General features: G+C 38.0%; 1 protein-coding gene across 1 annotated transcript in view; it reads left to right on the top strand.

Moving 5' to 3' along the window:
* Positions 1-21540, top strand: part of LOC124787650 (sideroflexin-1) — a 124832-nt gene that overhangs the window by 51091 nt on the left and 52201 nt on the right. Inside the window, exons 4-6 of the mRNA XM_047254448.1 lie at positions 4280-4378; positions 20395-20470; positions 20552-20637. Of these exons, the coding sequence (XP_047110404.1) occupies positions 4280-4378; positions 20395-20470; positions 20552-20637 (261 nt within the window). The remainder of the gene's footprint in view (positions 1-4279; positions 4379-20394; positions 20471-20551; positions 20638-21540) is intronic.

The raw sequence follows: 21540 nt of genomic DNA, 5'->3' as shown, positions 1-21540 counted from the left end.
GGCTTCTCGACCAGTGTTCAGTTTGTACTGCGGAGCTTTACGCTGTTCTCCAGGCTGTCCAATACATCCGTCGTCATCAGCGAATACAGTATGTTATCTGTTCAGAGTCTCTCAGCTCTCTCCTCAGTCTCCAAGCTCTGTACCCTGTCCACCCTCTGGTCCACCAGATTCAGGACTGCCTCCACGTGCTCCACTTGGGGGCGTCTCTGTGGCGTTCCTCTGGATCCCAGGACACGTTGGTATCTGTGGAAATGAGGCGGCCGATATAGCGGCCAAGGCTGCAGTCTCTCTTCTTCAGCCAGCTATTCGCACGATTCCCTTCGCCGATCTACGGAGTGTTTTATGTCGTCGTGTTACTCTTTTATGGCATGCACATTGGTCGACACTTCCCAATAATAAATTGCGGGACGTGAAAGCTCTTCCCTGTGCTTGGACCTCTTCCTCCCAAACGCGTCGTCGGGAGGAGGTAATTTTAACTAGACTCCGGATAGGGCACTGTCTTTTTAGCCATCGACATCTTTTAAGTGGTGATCCTCCCCCACTCTGTCCCAACTGCTCCCAGCTGTGGACGGTAAGACACCTTTTACTTGAGTGCCACTATTTTACTCCGTTACGCGTCTGTCTACAGCTGCCGCCTCATATATCTTCCATTTTAGCAGATGACACGCGCTCAGCCGATCGCGTTCTCGAGTTTATTATTGCCAGTGAGATGACGTCAGTCATTTGAAACTCTTTTTGGGGACAACCAACCCCCTTCTATAGTGGTTTTTTTAAAGCTTTCCTTCTGGTTTTAGTTTCTCCATTTTTTTGAGTTTTGTTGCCGTTGCTGCTGGTTTCCAGTTTTGTTTTTTACCTTTTCCTACATCACAGACCGGGCGCTAATGACCGTAGCAGTTTTGCGCCCTAAAACCATAACAAAAAAAAAAAAAAAATCACTGAAACATACCTTAAGCATATGTACAAAATTTCAAGCTAGAAAAGTTGGGAATAGTAGCGTAGGAGACCTCAACAGTCCCAAATTCAAATGTGTAATTCTTCAGTATCAATAAAACATCACAAGCTCAAGCAAAAACTCCTGACTTTAGAGATCAGACCCACTTAATTTACCCTAGCATTGCACATACCTTCGCCCAGTCCTCACTTGTCCACTCCTGAAGTTGTTTATTCAGACAGCCTCCTCCTCACTTTCGCAGGTGAAATTTCAACATCCAAACCTTTCAGCTGATGGCTCGTGTCTGTAGCAGTACATTCACGGTTCATTGTTGCCATGTTTGTAAGTCTTCTCATTGTTCTAGGACTGATGTTATGTCCACAGTTTCCTTTCCTGTTTGCCTTGTATCCAGCACCTTTCTGCACTGAAAGTTTGATTCTGCTGACTGTTTTCTGTAATATTCTCATTCTGTAAGCAATTTCTTTATGTGTATCACAATTTTCAGCAAGCTTTTAATGTGTAGTTATTTTGTCTTGAGTGTTTGTACTTTATCCTTTTGTGCTATTGCTTGTTTTTTTACACACGTACTATTTACGCATTGTTTTGTTTTATACATTTCGTTTACATATTATTGTACTTATATAAAATATTGTCGCTGTATTGTCATAAGCAAAATAAAAATAAAATAAATAAATTCAGCAAGAAGTGCTACCACAGCCGAAACTTTCTGAAGTGAAACATCTTTTGTCTTCCCCATGACCTCACTTTCTTTGGAAACTCCACGATTTATTCCTATAGCTAAAAAGATGCAAGTTCACAAGCTATATAATGTCTCGTTAATGTAGCAAGAAGTTGATAGAATAAATAACAACCTGAAGTACACCACAGAAACATAAAACGTTACTGTAAACACAGTTTCAAAGCATGTACACAGACAACTAATTCCCTCTTGTGCCCTTTCTTGAAGACAGGGACAATTAGCCAATTTTTACGTTCTTTGCAGTTGTCGTCAGTCTTTAAACTGTCCTTAACATACAGTTTAGCCACTGCTTTCTCATAACTCCAGCTGCTCTAACCATTTGTGTTGGTATCTCATCTGCAGTTGACACCTTTCCTCCTGCCATTCTGGTCAGTGTGGATACTCTTTCTGCCCAAGTCAAATGCTTTGTAGATTTGTTACCATGGTTGTTGTCCATCTCTTCATTGGCATTTCCTTTTGAGCTATGTTGTTGTTGTTGTGGTCTTCAGTCCTGAGACTGGTTTGATGCAGCTCTCCACGCTACTCTATCCTGTGCAAGCCTCTTCATCTCCCAGTACCTACTGCAACCTATTTTGAGCTATACAACCTGGAATTAAAGGAATTTCACAATACTATTTTTACACTGCTTGTCATTTACATCCAGCATAGTGGAGTTTTCACTGAAACTTTACCCCAATCCCTTCACTATACCGTACAGTACTTTCCTGTTACCTTTGCTGTCTTCCTCCATTGTCTCTGTCTGTTTGCCCATCCATTCCCTCCTCAGTTGTACTACTTTCTACATAGCTTGCTTCTTCTTGGTATTGTATTTATTCCTTTTGTCTTGTGTTATTGGCTGATATACTCTAAAAATCTTTTTTCTTTTCCTGCCCTCCTTCAACTCATTTCATCTAGGCATTTTCTTCCATCTTTTAATCTTGATAGTTCTGCCACAAACTAATACTGCTGTTCAACAACACTTAATATATTTAGTTCAGCAGTACAGATATCACAAGAGCCCCAGAACCCATAATTAACAATCCAGAACTTCCTGCAGAAATTACTCATCCATGTACCTCATTTCATAATTGTGTAACAGAATGATCATCTTTTTCTGAGGAAAATTGATTCTGATTCTCTGCAGGAAAGCTGAAGTCCTGGCACAGTTAATTAAGAAAAGTCCAGTGCCATAGCCTCTGTGCCACACTGTTCAGAAAAAGAGCAAATGATAATAATGATCGTGGGAATGACGACAGCATTTACTTGGAATTATTTGGGAAAAGATTGAGAGTCTAAATTATGATGGCTGTAAGCTGTAACAGGTAGCAGTGAGCAGTTCCATTTGAAAACAAAAGTTTTGTGAATTCCCTTCATTTTAATTATTATTGAATGGGCCTTAGGGGTTGATGCAGATAATAATAGTAATTTGGTGAGAGAAAGGCTATCATGTAAAGCTTCAGAATGTTTGGTTTGCAACTATCTGCCTCCGGTTTTTGGAGAAATATGTTGAAAATGTGTGCTGCGTGGTAACACACACTTCTGCTAAGCAACTTTCAAAAGTATAGCAGATGGTAACATGTAGAAACAGGTTGTTGTTGTTGTTGTTGTTGTTGTGGTCTTCAGTCCTGAGACTGGTTTGATGCAGCTCTCCATGCTACTCTATCCTGTGCAAGCTTCTTCATCTCCCAGTACCTACTGCAACCTACATCCTTCTGAATCTGCTTAGTGTATTCATCTCTTGGTCTCCCTCTACGATTTTTACTCTCCACGCTGCCCTCCAACACTAAATTGGTGATCCCTTGATGCCTCAGAACATGTCCTACCAACCGATCCCTTCTTCTGGTCAAGCTGTGCCACAAAGTTCTCTTCTCCCCAATCCGATTCAATACTTCCTCATTAGTTATGTGATCTACCCATCTAATCTTCAACATTCTTCTGTAGCACCACATTTCGAAAGCTTCTATTCTCTTCTTGTCCAAACTATTTATCGTCCATGTTTCACTTCCATACATGGCTACACTCCATACAAATACTTTCAGAAATGACTTCCTGACACTTAATCTATACTCGATGTTAACAAATTTCTCTTCTTCAGAAACGCTTTCCTTGCCATTGCCATTGCCAGTCTACATACAAACAGGTAAAGGTGTAAATTTACTTTCCTTAGGATACAGGTGTCCATTTTTTAGCACAACATAGGGTTAAAGTGAATGACAGGTAAAGTTTACAGACAGATGAAATGTCAATCATAGTGTGAAGTGATGGAAGGCAAACCGAAAAAAATATTTATTTCCTTTCCTTTCCTTCCTGGGAAAGCTGAGAAGTCCTTTAACTGGGTTCTGAGTGCCTTGATCCCTTCACACTGCCACACTTCCTACATCAGCAATATTTCTCACTTTCTTATTCTAATAAGAAGCCAGAAATTTTAAGGTAGTAGTCATAGGTGTGGGTGTGTGTGAGGGGGGGCTATGATGTTCAGTTTGTAATTAGTAATTACTTTGCCAATATGTACAGTGACATAAGAAAATATTTTGTATTTGATGATTGCGACATGACACATTTCTACTATAATAAGTCTAGCCTATAATATGTATTCTTTTTATTTTTAGGTCTACTGGAGCAGTTGTTTTCTGGCAATGGGTTAACCAGTCTTTCAATGCATTGGTTAATTACACAAATCGAAGTGGTGATTCTCCAGTGACAAACACGTAAGATGTAGAACATATTTTTATTTATTTAATTGTAGACTATTTAATTGCATTACTGATTTCCACAGTACTCCTCTGGAACTAGCATTGTGATGAATGTTATCTGTTTATAATTCACTGCCTGTCAAAAAAGTGAAATGCAGGAGAAGGAATCTGTGCACTGTGCATAATGGCAGGTTGTGCACTCGAGAGTAAGTGTTTGCAATCTTACTGTCGACATTGTAGTAGTATTTTCCACAGAACTGAGTTAGCAGATGGAATTTTATAAGTTCGAATAGGGAATTTTATAAGTTCGAATAGGGAATTTTATAAGTTCGAATAGGGAATTTTATAAGTTCGAATAGGGAATTTTATAAGTTCGAATAGGGAATTTTATAAGTTCGAATAGGGAATTTTATAAGTTCGAATAGGGAATTTTATAAGTTCGAATAGGGAATTTTATAAGTTCGAATAGGGAATTTTATAAGTTCGAATAGGGAATTTTATAAGTTCGAATAGGGAATTTTATAAGTTCGAATAGGGAATTTTATAAGTTCGAATAGGGAATTTTATAAGTTCGAATAGGGAATTTTATAAGTTCGAATAGGGAATTTTATAAGTTCGAATAGGGAATTTTATAGGGACACGGAATTTTGGACTTTCCACAAGAGAGATTTCACTTGTCATACGTCCCCACTCCCACTGTTAGTGACATTATTGTGAACTGAAAATAGTGGGCAACACAAACACTGTTGTCTGTCTTATGAGCTTAAGAAAGAAATCAGTTTATGGGTATCAGCAAACTCTGAAGCATACTACCAAACCAGACATGCTTCTCGACTATCGTAGTCAACTTCTCCTCCATCATGGCCAGTGACAGAATAGTCCTGAGTGATTAGTTTGATTGACTGATTCACTGTTTCTTTATTGGTATTCAGTCTCTTGATCATACCACTATCTGCAAAATACACACTAATCATAATAAATATGTGCATTGTAGAACAATAAAAGTTCCTAGGTGTAACTACCACATTTCTGTAGGCTTTTGCCAATAAATATGCTGCAGAGTTTCATATACCGGGTGATCAAAAACTCAGTATAGATTTGAAAACTTAATAAACCACGGAATAATCTAGATAGAGAGGTAAAAATTGACACACGTGCTTCGAATGACATGGGGTTTTATTAGAACCATCCCATATTGCTGGACGCATGAAAGATCTCTTGTGTGCACCGTTTGGTGATGATCATGTGCTCAGCCACCACTTTCATCATGCTTGGCCTCCCAGGTCCCCAGATTATTGGCTTTGGGGTTACCTGACGTCACAAGTGTATAGTGATCGACCGACATCTCTAGGGATGCTGAAAGACAACATCCGACGCCAATGCCTCACCATAACTCAGACATGCTTTACAGTGCTGTTCACAACATTATTCCTCGACTACAGCTATTGTTGAGGAATGATGGTGGACATATTGAGCATTTCCTGTAAAGAACATCATCTTTGCTTTGTCTTACTTTGTTATTGTAATTATTGCTATTCTGATCAGATGAAGTGCCATCTGTTGGACATTTTTTGAACGTTTGTATTTTTTTGGTTCTAATAAAACCCCATGTCATTCGAAGCATGTGTGTCAATTCCTACCTCTCTATCTACATTATTCCGTGATTTATTCAGTTTTCAAATTTATACTGACTTTGTGATCACTCGATACATGGTCCAATGAAACACATTTATATTTCTACTATTTGTTGCTTTTGTGGTCCTATGGTGCAATTTTGTTATTGGTAGTCTAATCTGCAGAACCTGTAGGTCTACAACAAAAAATGAGAAAGGAAGTTACGTCTTCCTTCTCAGACGATAAAGCAAAAAAATAGTGCGTAATTCTTTCAGAAAAAGAAGTAAAAAGGGAATAATTTGCTGCTCAGCATTGAAAATGCAGTACAGAATTTTGTATAGAAGTGATATATGTAATTTCTGTCCTTTGTAGCAAACAATTTATTCAAAAAGTTATTAATCTTGGGATCTTTGCTGTTTAGTGGTAGTATCTAATTAACTAGAGTGTGCATGACTATATTAGAGAAATGATCACTGACCATCATCTTTTATCTTTTGAAATCTTTTTTATGTTCATACATGCTGTGGGAAAGAGAGAAAGTAAAGATGTGCTGCAACATTTGATAATTATACCTTTTAAGGGAACAAATACACTCCTGGAAATTGAAATAAGAACACCGTGAATTCATTGTCCCAGGAAGGGGAAACTTTATTGACACATTCCTGGGATCAGATACATCACATGATCACACTGACAGAACCACAGGCACATAGACACAGGCAACAGAGCATGCACAATGTCGGCACTAGTACAGTGTATATCCACCTTTCGCAGCAATGCAGGCTGCTATTCTCCCATGGAGACGATCGTAGAGATGCTGGATGTAGTCCTGTGGAACGGCTTGCCATGCCATTTCCACCTGGCGCCTCAGTTGGACCAGCGTTCGTGCTGGACGTGCAGACCGCGTGAGACGACGCTTCATCCAGTCCCAAACATGCTCAATGGGGGACAGATCCGGAGATCTTGCTGGCCAGGGTAGTTGACTTACACCTTCTAGAGCACGTTGTGTGGCACGGGATACATGCGGACATGCATTGTCCTGTTGGAACAGCAAGTTCCCCTGCCGGTCTAGGAATGGTAGAACGATGGGTTCGATGACGGTTTGGATGTACCGTGCACTATTCAGTGTCCCCTCGACGATCACCAGTGGTGTACGGCCAGTGTAGGAGATCGCTCCCCACACCATGATGCCGGGTGTTGGCCCTGTGTGCCTCGGTCGTATGCAGTCCTGATTGTGGCGCTCACCTGCACGGCGCCAAACAGGCATACGACCATCATTGGCACCAAGGCAGAAGCGACTCTCATCGCTGAAGACGACACGTCTCCATTCGTCCCTCCATTCACGCCTGTCGCGACACCACTGGAGGCGGGCTGCACGATGTTGGGGCGTGAGCGGAAGACGGCCTAACGGTGTGCGGGACCGTAGCCCAGCTTCATGGAGACGGTTGCGAATGGTCCTCACCGATACCCCAGGAGCAACAGTGTCCCTCATTTGCTGGGAAGTGGCGGTGCGGTCCCCTACGGCACTGCGTAGGATCCTACGGTCTTGGCGTGCCTCCGTGCGTCGCTGCGGTCCGGTCCCAGGTCGACGGGCACGTGCACCTTCCGCCGACCACTGGTGACAACATCGATGTACTGTGGAGACCTCACGCCCCACGTGTTGAGCAATTCGGCGGTACGTCCACCCGGCCTCCCGCATGCCCACTATACGCCCTCGCTCAAAGTCCGTCAACTGCACATACGGTTCACGTCCACGCTGTCGCGGCATGCTACCAGTGTTAAAGACTGCGATGGAGCTCCGTATGCCACGGCAAACTGGCTGACACTGACGGCGGCGGTGCACAAATGCTGCGCAGCTAGCGCCATTCGACGGCCAGCACCGCGGTTCCTGGTGTGTCCGCTGTGCCGTGCGTGTGATCATTGCTTGTACAGCCCTCTCGCAGTGTCCGGAGCAAGTATGGTGGGTCTGACACACCGGTGTCAATGTGTTCTTTTTTCCATTTCCAGGAGTGTATATGTAAACAGCATAGATATGTTCTTCTGTAAATATCATATTGTGTGGTGGTTTTTTTTTTTTAATAGCAATGTTTCACTTATTTACAAAACTAACATTGATTTTTTTCTGAAAAAAATTAATGTTCAAATGTGGTTATTGGAGTTGTCACTTTTACTGATTAAATGAAGTTGTTAAATATATCACATATTACTTCTAGACATGCTACTTAATCTATCACCAACTGTTTTTATTGACAATTTTCAATTTTTATGTATCTTTTTATGTAATGAGCTTTGTGTGTGGTGTTATATGCTTTGGACCATGACTAAAGTATTTTCACCATGTTTATGTTTGATGTAAATACTTACCGATCATTAAATAACAACTTTTTGAGACACTCTAGTATGACAAGGCTTGTTACTGTGCTCCGTAATCTTCATATTTTGAAGGTTAGATTTAGTTGGAGGGTTTGTATCATTCAAATAATTTTTACTATTTGGCTTGCTATTAAAACCAGAAAATTCATATTGTTTTTAAGTTATACTGACCTTAGAATTTTCTAGATGAGGGGGTTTTTACATTCTGCACTTGATCCACTAAATTCTCCTCCTTTATAGAGTCCCTAACAATATCCATAGCATTAACATCGTAGGTCTTACGAATAGCCTTTTCTTAATGTATGTTGTAAATACTCACATGTTCTTTTGGTGGAAGAACTGTGTACGTATTCTTTTTCTTAGTCACTGTGTCTTTCCTTACACTTTGTGTCATCTTGTGGAGTAACTTTACTTTCTTTCTTCTTGTGCAGTTGTGTTTGTAGAAGCATAGTGCCCTGCATGTTTAATGTTGTACAAGGCAATGGAAGCATTAGACACTGATTTTTGTGCATCTTTCCCATAATATAATTAGAGCTCAGCTGTCACTGTCACCACTATCTGAGTCTTGTAGCTAGGTCAGCTGAGGACAGAAATGAAAGCCTTCAGCTTCGTTCCCAGCACCTTCCTGGATGTTTTTGTCAGGGAGGTCTGGAATGGGTTCTGCTCAGCCACTGGGATCAACAAAGGAGCTTGACTAAAGCAGCAGCAGCATCATTGCCGTTTGCATTACTGAAGTTGAAAGACTCAGAGCCTTTTGACACTTTAATAGTGACTAAAAAACCATTTGATGACACAAGGTGAAAAGGCCTCAGCTGATATCCAGTTTTTAGGTAAGAAAAATGATTTAGTTAACTCTTTCATACAATTTTAACAAAAATGTATTTGCTCGAAATGTTTTATATTTTTAAGCTTGTTCGATGCATCTGGTCGCTAATAATGTGGCTCTCAAATTATCCTTTAATATTCTAATCTCTCTCCTGAGATGGCTCTTTTAAGAAATCTGCAGTTTTAAAAGAAAGCATCAAACAGAGGGTTTTGTGTATTTTAAATAGGTCCCGGAGCCACACAAAGGACCAAAATATGTGCATCTTCTCGAATGGGCCAAAACTACATACCGATTCTTGCTGCTCTCCTTCAGAATAAATAACTAAATGTAGATGATGTCTTAATTTGTTCAAAAGACCATCTGTCCTGAAGCAAAAGTTCTTCATTTGATGTTGTCATTCTTTTAGACCAACACCGAGCTAGTGAGATGAAAAGTAAATCAAATGAATGAGCTATATTTTAAGATAGCTTTAAATGGAAATGGAAATATAGTACTCAGTGTTCAATATTCTGTAAGTCCTTGATACAGAGTGCCATGCAAGTTTTTTTGACCACTGCGTATCTGTTGGACAAAAAGTGTGGTAGTGTAAGAATTAAAAAAAAAAAGTTCACCATTGGTGAAATATGTAAAACAAAAAAAAACAAGACTACTACTACTACTACTACTACTACTACTATTACTATTACTATTAATCATGAAACATCAATGATGCCAGACTGCACATCTCCACCCACACTTCAGTGAATTCTCTGGTACCAGCTGTACACACAATGAACAATATGCTATGCTGTTTCATTTCTGCTTGCACAATGTGCAACCTATTATGACACTCTAATCATTTATATTTAACAGCAGTAATTTTCTATCAGTCATAAAAGTGTAGTGGAAATAAAATAATTTGTTCCTATTTATTGCTACGCAAAATAGTAGTAGATTTTTTTGAGTTCAGCAGCACTGTTAGCTAAAGTTTTCACAAAATACTACTCTTGCAATTCTTACTCATTGTTGAAATGGAATATTACCATTTAAGAGACTACTACATTTCTTAATGCTGTCATGTTTGTGAGTTTGGCTGTATTCGCAAATAATTAGTGTTTACTTGATGCTTCTGGTAACCCCTCTAAAAGTAATCATGCAAACACTTTGACTTAACCAGAAGTGGAAACAACAGCAGTAAATAAAAAGACAATAAGCCATTCAGATTAGACCCTTACTGGATTGGAAAATGGTGAATAGACATAGTTATGAGTCAGATCTAGCAGGATGAAAAAACACTCAATGACAGGAAACAGTTCAACATTGCTCTAAAATTTAAGAAAGGCAGTTGCGGGTAATGTGAGTGTATTGTGTAAAAAAAGATAGTGTCAGTCTTAGACCTAGAACTATAGTAATTATTTAGTTGCAAAACTGGAAGAAGAGCAGCGGAATTTGACACTAAACAGGTGAACTGTGGATTCACAGGTTTATGAAGAACATTCTATTCAAAAAAGTTGTGAAAAGAAAAGATAGCGATCACCATACTCTTAGTTAACAGGAAAAAAAGCTTGGACAAGCAACCCTCTGTAAGAATGTTTAACTTCTAAGTAATTACCAGCCTATATACTGAATAATATAACTTAATAGAGAAACGAAGTTGTACATATACCTGGAATACACTATAATTGCCTCAAAATTGAAAGTGAACTCTAAAGAAGAAACATTCCACCACTAAAAGCAGTTTCTTTGTTTGTTTTTAATTCTATTTAAGCAGAAAAGTAAATTATCTGAAGATCATAAGTCACATATTGGCTCTTGTGAGACTGAAATTGTTGGTTGCAACAAAAATCTAGATAGAAAGTAGTTGTGAATGTGGTGTGTGTCATATTATTTGTGGAATCTTAGCTTACTGGGCCATTGAAGTAATCCAGGTTGGTGCACACCGTGACGCTGTTGGCAGAAGTCCCATAATGAAAGAGCACGAAGCAGATTGGAGCAAGCCTTTAATAACATGCCATATTGATCGGGTACGGAGCTGTAACATCGTATTAAAATTTGTTTAAGGCAATGCTATCAAATCTTGTTAAGCCTTGTTGTTTTACAATTAATTGAAGTGCAGCAACTGCATCACAAATTCTGCAATAGCGGAGGGCAGTGTCATCATCAGTGATCCTGAAACCCATTCAATGGGATTGACTAAAACTTTTGAATATGTTGCTTTCAGGTTGAACTTGCCGTGTATCTTATCCAGCAGTATGTGTGTTGTGAGACACAAATCGTGTCTCAATATGTCCTTGGATGTGTTATATTTCACATTACAACATAGTGATGGTTACCATGAGATTCTCCTATGTCATTTTTTAACAGTTCTGTGACTTACGCCAGCAGGGACCCTATCAAAATAGCACTTCACTGTCACAAGTAGCTGTGGCTCATTTTGCTCTGTACAGCACTGCACATTTGCCAAACCTGTTGAAAGAACATCATCTGTGGGACTGACAGGAGTTGTATACACATTAGCAGCCCATTGCACGGACTACTTGCACTGTTGTAGTGAGAGTAGAAGAATACAGCTTAGTAGCAATATAGCACCCAATAATGCAGGTTTGGACTACTTTTTCAATTTTTAAAGTCTCTCAGTGCAAGTTTTTTTAATAATATTTCTTTTAATGAAGTAAATTTGTTTTCTGAAGGGACCGTCACTCTTTGCACGCAGTTAGGTGATACGGATGAAGAAACAAAATTAAGTGCAGAGCAAACTATACCTATGACAAACTGAATTTCAGAGAATGTGACTGATCACTTTTCTAGGAAGGACAATTTGCTGGATAATGAATACAAATAAAAAAATATCGACTTGGATAACTGAAAAGTCAGACATAAAGACTGTGAGCAACTTAAAGTATTTATGACTGTTGTCTCTTTGGACAGCATTGTAAATCAGGTGATAATGCCATTAGAATGTCATGTATTGTGTAAATTATATGAATAGCACTTAAGCTAAAAAGGAGCCTACCTTAACAGCTTAAATTGGGACATCATTATAAGAGTAGAATACCTTTGAAAGGAAGCTTGAAAGAAGATTTTGAAAGAATGGCAACTGCAAAAGATAGCCCTTGTTATGGTTGGGAGAAAAATATTTCCTTGTACATTAGAAAGAGGTGCATCATTGTAAACACTATAATGAACAGGGAACATTGCTTTGATAGAATATACTGCAATAATTTCATTTACAACATAAAGCTTGTTGGGACGATGAAATGAGTATGATCATGTAACATTTTAGAATTAGCTCTTACAAAAGTTATCAGCCTCACTATCACCAACATTACTAATTATTGTTACTTCAAATTGATATGAAGATCCAATCAGAACTTTATTAATAAATGTTTTTGGAACGGTGATCAAAAATTTTTTAAAAATTTTTCTTTCAAAAGTTTTGATCGCACGACGTATGCTTCAAGAACATAGGTGACAGGTTTCGGTCATATCACATGACCATCATCAGACCCATGGCAACCTTCGAAGATGGTAGGTGGAGCACTCTTCTCAGCTGCTGTGATGTCAACTGGTCTTGACATCACAGCAGCTGAGAAGAGTGCTCCACCTACCATCTTCGAAGGTTGCCATGGGTCTGATGATGGTCATGTGATATGACCGAAACCTGTCACCTATGTTCTTGAAGCATACATGGTGTGATCAAGACTGAAATCCAATCAAAACTGCTTTTTAAAATTAATTTTTGTTGTCTTTAAATTTATTTAGGAAGTGATAAAATAGAAGATAACAGGAAATGGCAACAAAAGTAGAAAGGAGGCTGAAGGGAGGAGGAGATGGATAAGTAGTAGAGATATGTGTGTAAAAGAATATCTAAGGAGACACACATGACAGCAACAGGGTACATAAGCAGAACCAAGGAAAGTAGAAGTGCTTGGAAAATGACTAATTCAGAAGGAATAAAAAGTCATTAACAAGATTAAAAATTGAGAGGACAGTTTCTCATATTAAAAGAAAACCACCACACTGTGGAAGTGGTACTGAAAATTGAGACTACTGAAGTATACCTGAGCAGGTGATGGGCGAAGATTCAGTAATGTTATCAACAAAATTGGCTGAGAATGTGTACTTAGTAAGAAAATATTTTAAAAGCAATACATTGGCAAAAGAGAGTATTGTTAGAAATATTTGGCTACCATTTGGTATCCGTGAACACAGCATAATTGTACTAGATGCAAGCATTCATGTGCATTACTGAAATTTTTATGGTTAATTTCTCTCTTTTCAAGTTTCCTATATACAAACACCCTCTGATCCTTTTTTTAAAATTTCCTTTCACCTTTTTCCTGTATGTCTCAATTTCTCCACTATTCTCTCTATCTGATTCCAGTCCTTTACTACCTCCCCCCACCCCCTTGCCCCATTTCTTTATTTTCTTTTAAAGTGTACTTGTTGAATCAAAATATTGATAAATCCTTGGGTCAATCCACATGAAATCAACCAGTGGTCTGGTTCTTGATGTCTCAGATTTTGATGATTTTGGTACATTATAATAACAATAGTGTGCATGAAAAATACTAAATTAAATTTTTTTTGGACATTTCAATTTTTAGTTATTAATTCTTTTTAACTTCTAAAATTGTGCAAATTCGGTGACATTTTGAAACGTTAAAATCACCGTATCTTAAACTATTTGACTTACAGACCTAAAATTTGTACCATTTTATACAGTTTGAAAGTACATGTTGATTAGCATTATTGATAACAATGCTAAATTTTCTCAACTGAAATTAATTTTAATTTTGGAAATTTCAAAATTTGAATTTTTTTGTTTGTTTGAAAAAAAAAGTGTGTTGTTCATACCTTTTTTGGTTAACATCTGTGCCAAGTTTCATGATAGTGTTCCAAATAAATTTTATTCTACTGGTAAGCACAGCACCTTGTGCACAGTCCATAGGGCTTTGGAATTGTTACTAAGATGCGATATGTCTAAAACCAAATAACGCTACCAAATCATTATCTTTTATTTAGTGCCAATCAATTTATTACATTATTAGAATTATAGACGTAATATAAAACATGGAAAATCCAGGATGAAATATGACAATATTATGAAAAGGAGTGTTGCTACTCACCATACAGCAGAAATGCTGATTCACAAATAGGCACAAAACAGAAAACACACACACACACACACACACACACACACACACACACACACACACACACACACACACACACACACACACACACACACCTCTTACGTGACCAGTCTCTGACTTTGAGTCTTTTGAATTTCCCGTGTGTTAACCATGAATATATTTTAACACACACCAAATAACTTGTACTCAAAAAATACTAGCAATATTGATTAATATTTATGTATCTGTAAAATGGGGGTATAATTACGTAAATTATTTGTAAACAATGATGCAGCTGTTAAATAATAACAGTATTGTTATCTGAATGCCTTGCAAAGAGGAATTTTTTACTTATATTTAACAACAAAGGTGTTACGGTGGTCCACTGACAATCTTATTAGTGTCTAAATTATGTATTGCACATTTCTTTCAAATGGTATAACTAACTTTCCCCAAGCAGTAATGACATAATTGATGTAAATGAAAAAGAGAGAGCTGGTCCACAGTGATGTGTAAATAAAAGGAATACTTCCCCTTTTCCATCCCTGGATAGCATAGAAGCCATCCAACATTTGTTTTCATAGGCAGGAGCAACAAGTCCTGCAATCTCTTCAACAGCACACAACATCTGGACTCACCTGAATTTTTCTGAATATAAAAATTCTTAAAATTAGAAACAGTTTTTCCTTTGCCATTGACTTTATCCATAAGAATAAATGCATGATGCTTCTGTTTCCCCGACTGTTGTGGCTTTATAAAAACTTGTTATAGCATTCCATTTTTACGCTGCATAGAAGTGACTAATGGCATATACGCTTTACCCCCTCAAACAACTGAATGATGTTGCTGTTTGATATTATTGTGCTTCCACAACTGGTTAATATGAGTGTTACAAAAACCACTTTGACTATTATTTTATGTGCATCTATGAAGCCACTGTTATTAGTCTATATAAACATCCTCAGGGGACAAAGTGACACAAGTGTGTCTGTGTCATGATTGGAAATGCTTAATTTTCCTGTAAAATATTGAACTGCTCATGTCAGAATATGACAAGTACAATATTCCACTTCGTGTACTGTGCTTGGTACCTGTCATATTCCAACTTGTGCCTTTTGCCATTTTATTTGATGATTAAGCATTTAAAGTCATGACACTGCGGTGCATGTGCACACTCTGTTGGTCTTGTAAATATGAACTTCAACTGCTGTAAATTAATAGTTTTATAAAATGGAAAATGCATATTATTCCTTACATTACTTATGTTAATTATTATATGGCATAGTCTAATATAGTTTTTAAATGATACAGTAAAGTGTGCTTAATTAATATTCAAGAACTTCATTTTACCAATAGTTTAATGAACCAGCTCGCAAACTAAGTGCAGTTGAGATACAGTCAGCTATACAAATGCAGTAAAATAAAATCTATTTGCATATGTTCCCTTTGGAATACAATCAGCACACACATTAATAAATAGCGCACGACAAACACTTTTTTTTTTCTTTTTTTTTTCTTCAAACAAAAAAGATTCAGATTTTGAAACTTTCCAAATTTAAAAAATTTTGGTTTGGTAAAATTTAGCATTTTAATGTTTTTTATAATTTGATATATGGCCATTTTAAGGTTTTAAAATGTGGCAAAAATTATCCAATTTCAGGAACTTGAAAAATTAATTACTGAAAAGCAAACTGTCCAAACAGTTTTTAGTAAGATTACAATAAAATAACAAGAAATTACAAAATTCTAAATCATCAAGGTTCAAGTTTAATTTTTTATTAGTTGATATCACGTGGAATCTCATGTTAGTTAAAATGGTGTAGAACTCATAGATACTCATATTTAATATGCTGTACCACCTGTTATTACAGTGCATAATTGTAGTAATATTTAGTTTGCCAGAGAACCATAGTTCTGAAGCTGCAGGTCGATAAAATCAAATAGCGTTGTTTCTTTGCTGCTAAACAAAATCTGTGCGGCTTATCACTGATACTTAACTACTTTTGCTTATAATTAATTGTATGCTTCTGTTGCTATTACATTGCAATAGCAAACTAATCTGCATCGTGGAATTGATTGACAGTCTTCATTAGAGACTAGATTACAGTTATAGAGCTCTGATTCTTAATGCTAATAGATTGTCTGAGATTAACTGAGTTAATGTTTAAAGATAGTTCTTAACAAGAAGTAGCATCCTAAGAAATCCACGATATATATTCTTAAGAAAACCAAAACAGTCTGTGGGAGGAGAGAGAATTTTCACAACTATTTTGTTGTATTTGTTGTATGTAGTAATCAACTATTCCAGTTTAAAGAAAATGTGTTTTTTAACATAATACTGTAACATAATGATTAATAAGTGGAAGGAGGGCTAGGAAATTGTATTAACTGTGTTAGAAGTATTGACAAAATATATGCTAAGAGCTGCATGTTTCACTTCATATCCTCTCTGAGGTTCGCCTTCTTTTTAATAATCAGTTAAATTTCTCAGGTACTGAGAGAAATGACCAATTTTTCATTGATGTACTTGAACACATCTCTGATCCTCAAAAACAGATCTTTTTTTACCCAATGGCTGCATTGCTATTTGAAGTCATGTTACTTTTATTCAGTTCCACCAGAAAACTTCAATTTTCCAATATATAGTCTTTATTTTCTAAATATTATATATAATTGAAAAAGGATAAGAACCAAATGAGGAAATGTTTTCATTCTGAAAGTATCAGTGAATGATTAGCTGTAAAGTGAAATAAAATGATCTATGAGAATATTGTGACCACTCATCCACAGGAGGGCTGCATGTACTCCTGTTGTGCTGGGAACAGATAAAAAGTGTCCAGAATGGGAAAAACTAGTGTGTTGGGCAACTCTGAGAAAGGGCACTCAGTGGTGAGATGCACTCTGCAGGTGACCTACTGTGGACTGTGGAAGTATTTCTTAACTTGACATCCACTGCTCATTGATGTGTCGGCAGCTGGGCCAACACCTTGTAGATCGAGATGGCTGAAAATGCACGCTAGACTAACACAGACGGGCGTGAAGTACTGGAACAGGCTACGTAATTAATGCTATGAAGAAAAGTACGTAGCTGGATTAATACTTATCTTTAATCAATCATTGTGGTACATCGCTCTTGACTATACACAGGAGACTTTAATTACAATCACTGTAAGGCTAATGGCGCCTTGCTAGTTCGTAGCCATTAACTTAGCTGAAGGCTATTCTGTCTCTCGGCTAATGAGAGAGAAAGGCTTCGTACATCTAGTCGCTAGCTAGGTCGTCCGTACAACTGGGGCGAGTGCAATATCGTATCACGAGACCTGCTTTGTGGTGGCGCTAGGTCTGCGATCACACAGTGGTGATACACGGGTCCGACATGTACTAAATGGACCGCGGCCGATTTAATCTACCACCTAGCAAGTGTGGTGTCTGGCGGTGACACCACACTCATTATTGCAGTTTGGTGTTCTGCAGCATATGGCCTGAAGTGTGCAGTTGTCAACTGAATGGAATCATTAGTTGAAACTGATATAGGTATAGGAGAATTATCGGACCATGGAACAATTAGAAATAGTTGTATGTTTAATAAATAGCTTCCTGTTAAATCATGGCAATACTAATGTCAAAAAATGCCATTTTCTACAGCAATTTAACCTTGGTGGACACATTGTGTGGTGTATGAAAACTGGGGGGTGTTAGTATTACACCATGGAGGACAAAACCTCCAACTTTCTCATTGCTTTCTGCAAGAAGAAGTCACAAGCTACTGTAGAGTACACAAATAAGAGGACAAATAAAAAATACTATAATTCCACTTGAATCACTGCAACAGTTCTGACGTTTGGCAGGCCAAGTGCGGTGTTGCATTATAGTGCAATAAAATCACACTGGCGCTCCAGTTTCACTGTTGCTTTTCTTTAATTGCCATATACAACCAGTGTAACATTTGCCGTACAGTACAGAGTTGATTGTTGTGACATTCGGCATAAATTCGTTGTGCGTCACACCCTCCATGTCAAAGAACACTGTCGCCATCATCTTTCCTGCTTAAGGTTGGACATTGGCCTTTCTTTGATGTGTTGATGTTGTTTGCGCCCATTCCATCAATGTTCTCTTTGTTTCAGGCATGAAGTGGCAGACCCACATTTCGTCCCCTGTAATGATTCACAGTAGAAAAATGTTGCCCTTCTCAGAATACCATTCCACAAATTCCAGTGACGATTGGAAACATTGTCCCTTGTGAACATTGGTGAGCAGCTGTGGGGCCCATCTGGCACACAGTTTATGATATCCAAGGTGCAGGTGAACAATGGAGAACACACTGCCATACAAAATGTTCACTTGCTGGCAATTTCCTGATGTGTTACGCACTGATTCTATCTAATGATCACATCCACATGGTCAACATTTGCAATGATACGGGACATTGCGGGCCTGCCTTCGTAAGATTTGTCAGTGAGATCCGTGGGTCTGGCATCAAATTGCTTATCCCACATTACAATACCTGGGTGAGAGATTGTATGCTCACCTTATACAGTAGTGATTTTGTGGTGAATGTTGATGCAACTGAGCCATTTAGCCCATGGAAATCTGATCATTGCACACTTCTCCAATTTGGCGTGAACATCCAGTTGATGTGCCATTGAGCCTAGCCCACACAGCACACACAACTTGATGGGATATCACACCACCCATGCTATAGGACACATCAACAGTTACTAAGCATGTTACATATTGGCCATGGTCACAACACACAGTGTGCTCATGCGGAAAGCCAGTGTAACTTACTTTTTGACTCCTGCCCCTATTATTGTCAACTACTGCATCCCATCTTGGTTTCGGGCATGAAGTGGCAGACCCACCTTTCATCCCCTGTAATGATTCACCGTAGAAAAACGTTGCCCTTCTCGGAATACCATCCCACAAATGCCAGTGACGATTGGAAACATTGTCCCTTGTGAACATTGGTGAGCAGCCGTGGGGCCCATCTGGCACACAGTTTATGATATCCAAGGTGCAGGTGAACAAACAACGAAATTTTATTTATATTTCAAACCTTAAATTATAGTTATTTTGAAAAGTATCATTCTGTGTAAATGTTGTAGATAAAACAAAAGGAAAGAAAACTGTAAAAAGATTAAAAACAAAAATTGTAAGATGTACGACCTGTTTTAAACATCAGGTAACAGGCCTATAATTTGACAATAAATAAATAAATAAAAATTAATAAATAATCCCATCTTGGTTAATGTGTCCTCCATGTCATTTTCTAGCAACTCACTTGCCCTGCCACAAAACCAGAATTAAGTGCTGCAGTTTGATGAACATAATTATTCTGATAAATATCCACAGCTTCTAATTTTGTGGGCATCAACTATGTTGGATATATCTGGAAAGTCACAGTTAGCTGACTCGGACCTCCTGAATCATGTCAGTGTAATCTACAATAATTAAAAACCTTGTGCTGTTTTCTGATGCCTAAAATCCATACCAAGATAAGTTGTAGCAGTTTTGCCTGACATAAGTGGAAGACAAAGCTTTTTAGGTGACTGATCATAGTGTCCAGGCTGATGACTATATATCTGCTTTGAAAGGAAAATTATAATGAAGTAGTTAGTTATTTTAATCACACCATAAAAACTGCGCACTTGTAAATACTTATGTACAAGAATACTCTTTTGGCAGTTTGTTTTGATTCACATTTTGCATCCCTGTTGCAATGTTCAGCTGTCAAAATATCATAGTAAAATTTCTTACATGGATGCACTTTACATTGTTACATCACTTATGGTAAGGGCAATAACTATTTTTGTCAGTTATTGTGATGACAATACTGGGGATAAGTTACAGGGTGCCAACTGTACAGCTCCTTATTGACTTGCAGAAAGGTAAGCAACCTATACTTTTTAAAAGTCGAACTTCATGTCTTAAGTAATTCAGTACTGCTATGCAGAAGTAATTAAATATGTATGTACTTGTCAAATGTGTAATTGTTTCTTTTATTGGAAAACCTTAATTGTATATGTAGGAAACAGGTGCAAGAAAGTGTATTTCATGAGAACGATATATGTATGAATATGTGAACATATGAAACTTTGTTTCAGGCAGCTTGCAAGTTCATATGTTCTTGCAACAGGAGGTGCTCTAACAACTGCTCTGTCTCTTAATAGACTTGTAAAGGTAGGTGCCTGAATGTGTTGTGCCTCTGTTATCAATCATTGTCTGTAAATACTGTTCACAATTTGTGTTTTCCATCCACAGTCGTTCCCACCTATCATAGGACGTTTTGTTCCCTTTGTAGCTGTTGCTGCGGCTAATTGTGTCAACATTCCTATGATGAGACTTCAGTAAGTTGTAGTAGTTATTTACTTAGATTTTATTATTTGTACATCTGCATGTTTTCCCAGTGTAATGAATGAGCTATTAAGTTTTGTGAGTGCAGCAAAAATACTGTTGTCAAAATTTAGACCCCCACCATTTGAAGCTGACTGCAGAAAGTCTGTTGCCACCAACATACATTTTGCCTAAGGACCACAGAGATAAGTGAAATGACTGCTCCTACAGTGGCATATAAACAGTTTTTTCCTTTCCAAATGGAACAGGGAAGGCAATAACTAGTAGTGGTATAAAGTACCCTTTGCCATGCACTGTGTGAAGGCTTGAGGAGTATGAATGTAGATGTATAATTCCATTTCCCCCACTGATACTTTGACCATATATGTACTGACAATTTTCTTTGTGAGGTGACAGTTTCACACTAGAGCACTTGCAGACATCTTTCAAACCTGTAGGCTAAGCTATGTTACATAAGGCTACAGATATTAATAGCTGAGAGGTCTTTGGTAGGGGACCAAGAAGTTAAACTGATGCAGAGCACTGAAGTTGGACATTTTGACTTAGAAACTTCAATTCAAAAGACACTGTGACAACTTTCATAAATGAATTACTGTTGGTGCCTTAACAATGTAATGTAGTACCAAAAAGACCAGTTAAATACCAGAAATCTTCATCATGTTTTGTGTTATGGTGGTCTTCAGTCAGAAGAGTGGTTTAAGGCAGCTCTCCATGCTCGTCTATCCTTCCTATGTCTCTCCATCTCTGAGTAACTGCTCCCACCCCATTGATGCCTCAGAATGATTCCTGACAAGTGATCATTTCTTTTAGTGAAGATGTGCCATAAATACACTGTCTGACCAAAAACATGAAGCACCCAGAAGACATGGTCAGACATAATTGTAACTTCTTACACA

The sequence above is a fragment of the Schistocerca piceifrons genome, chromosome 3 (genome assembly GCF_021461385.2).
Source record: "Schistocerca piceifrons isolate TAMUIC-IGC-003096 chromosome 3, iqSchPice1.1, whole genome shotgun sequence".
Classification (NCBI taxonomy): domain Eukaryota; kingdom Metazoa; phylum Arthropoda; class Insecta; order Orthoptera; family Acrididae; genus Schistocerca; species Schistocerca piceifrons.
This window is presented reverse-complemented; position numbering and strand designations above follow the sequence as displayed.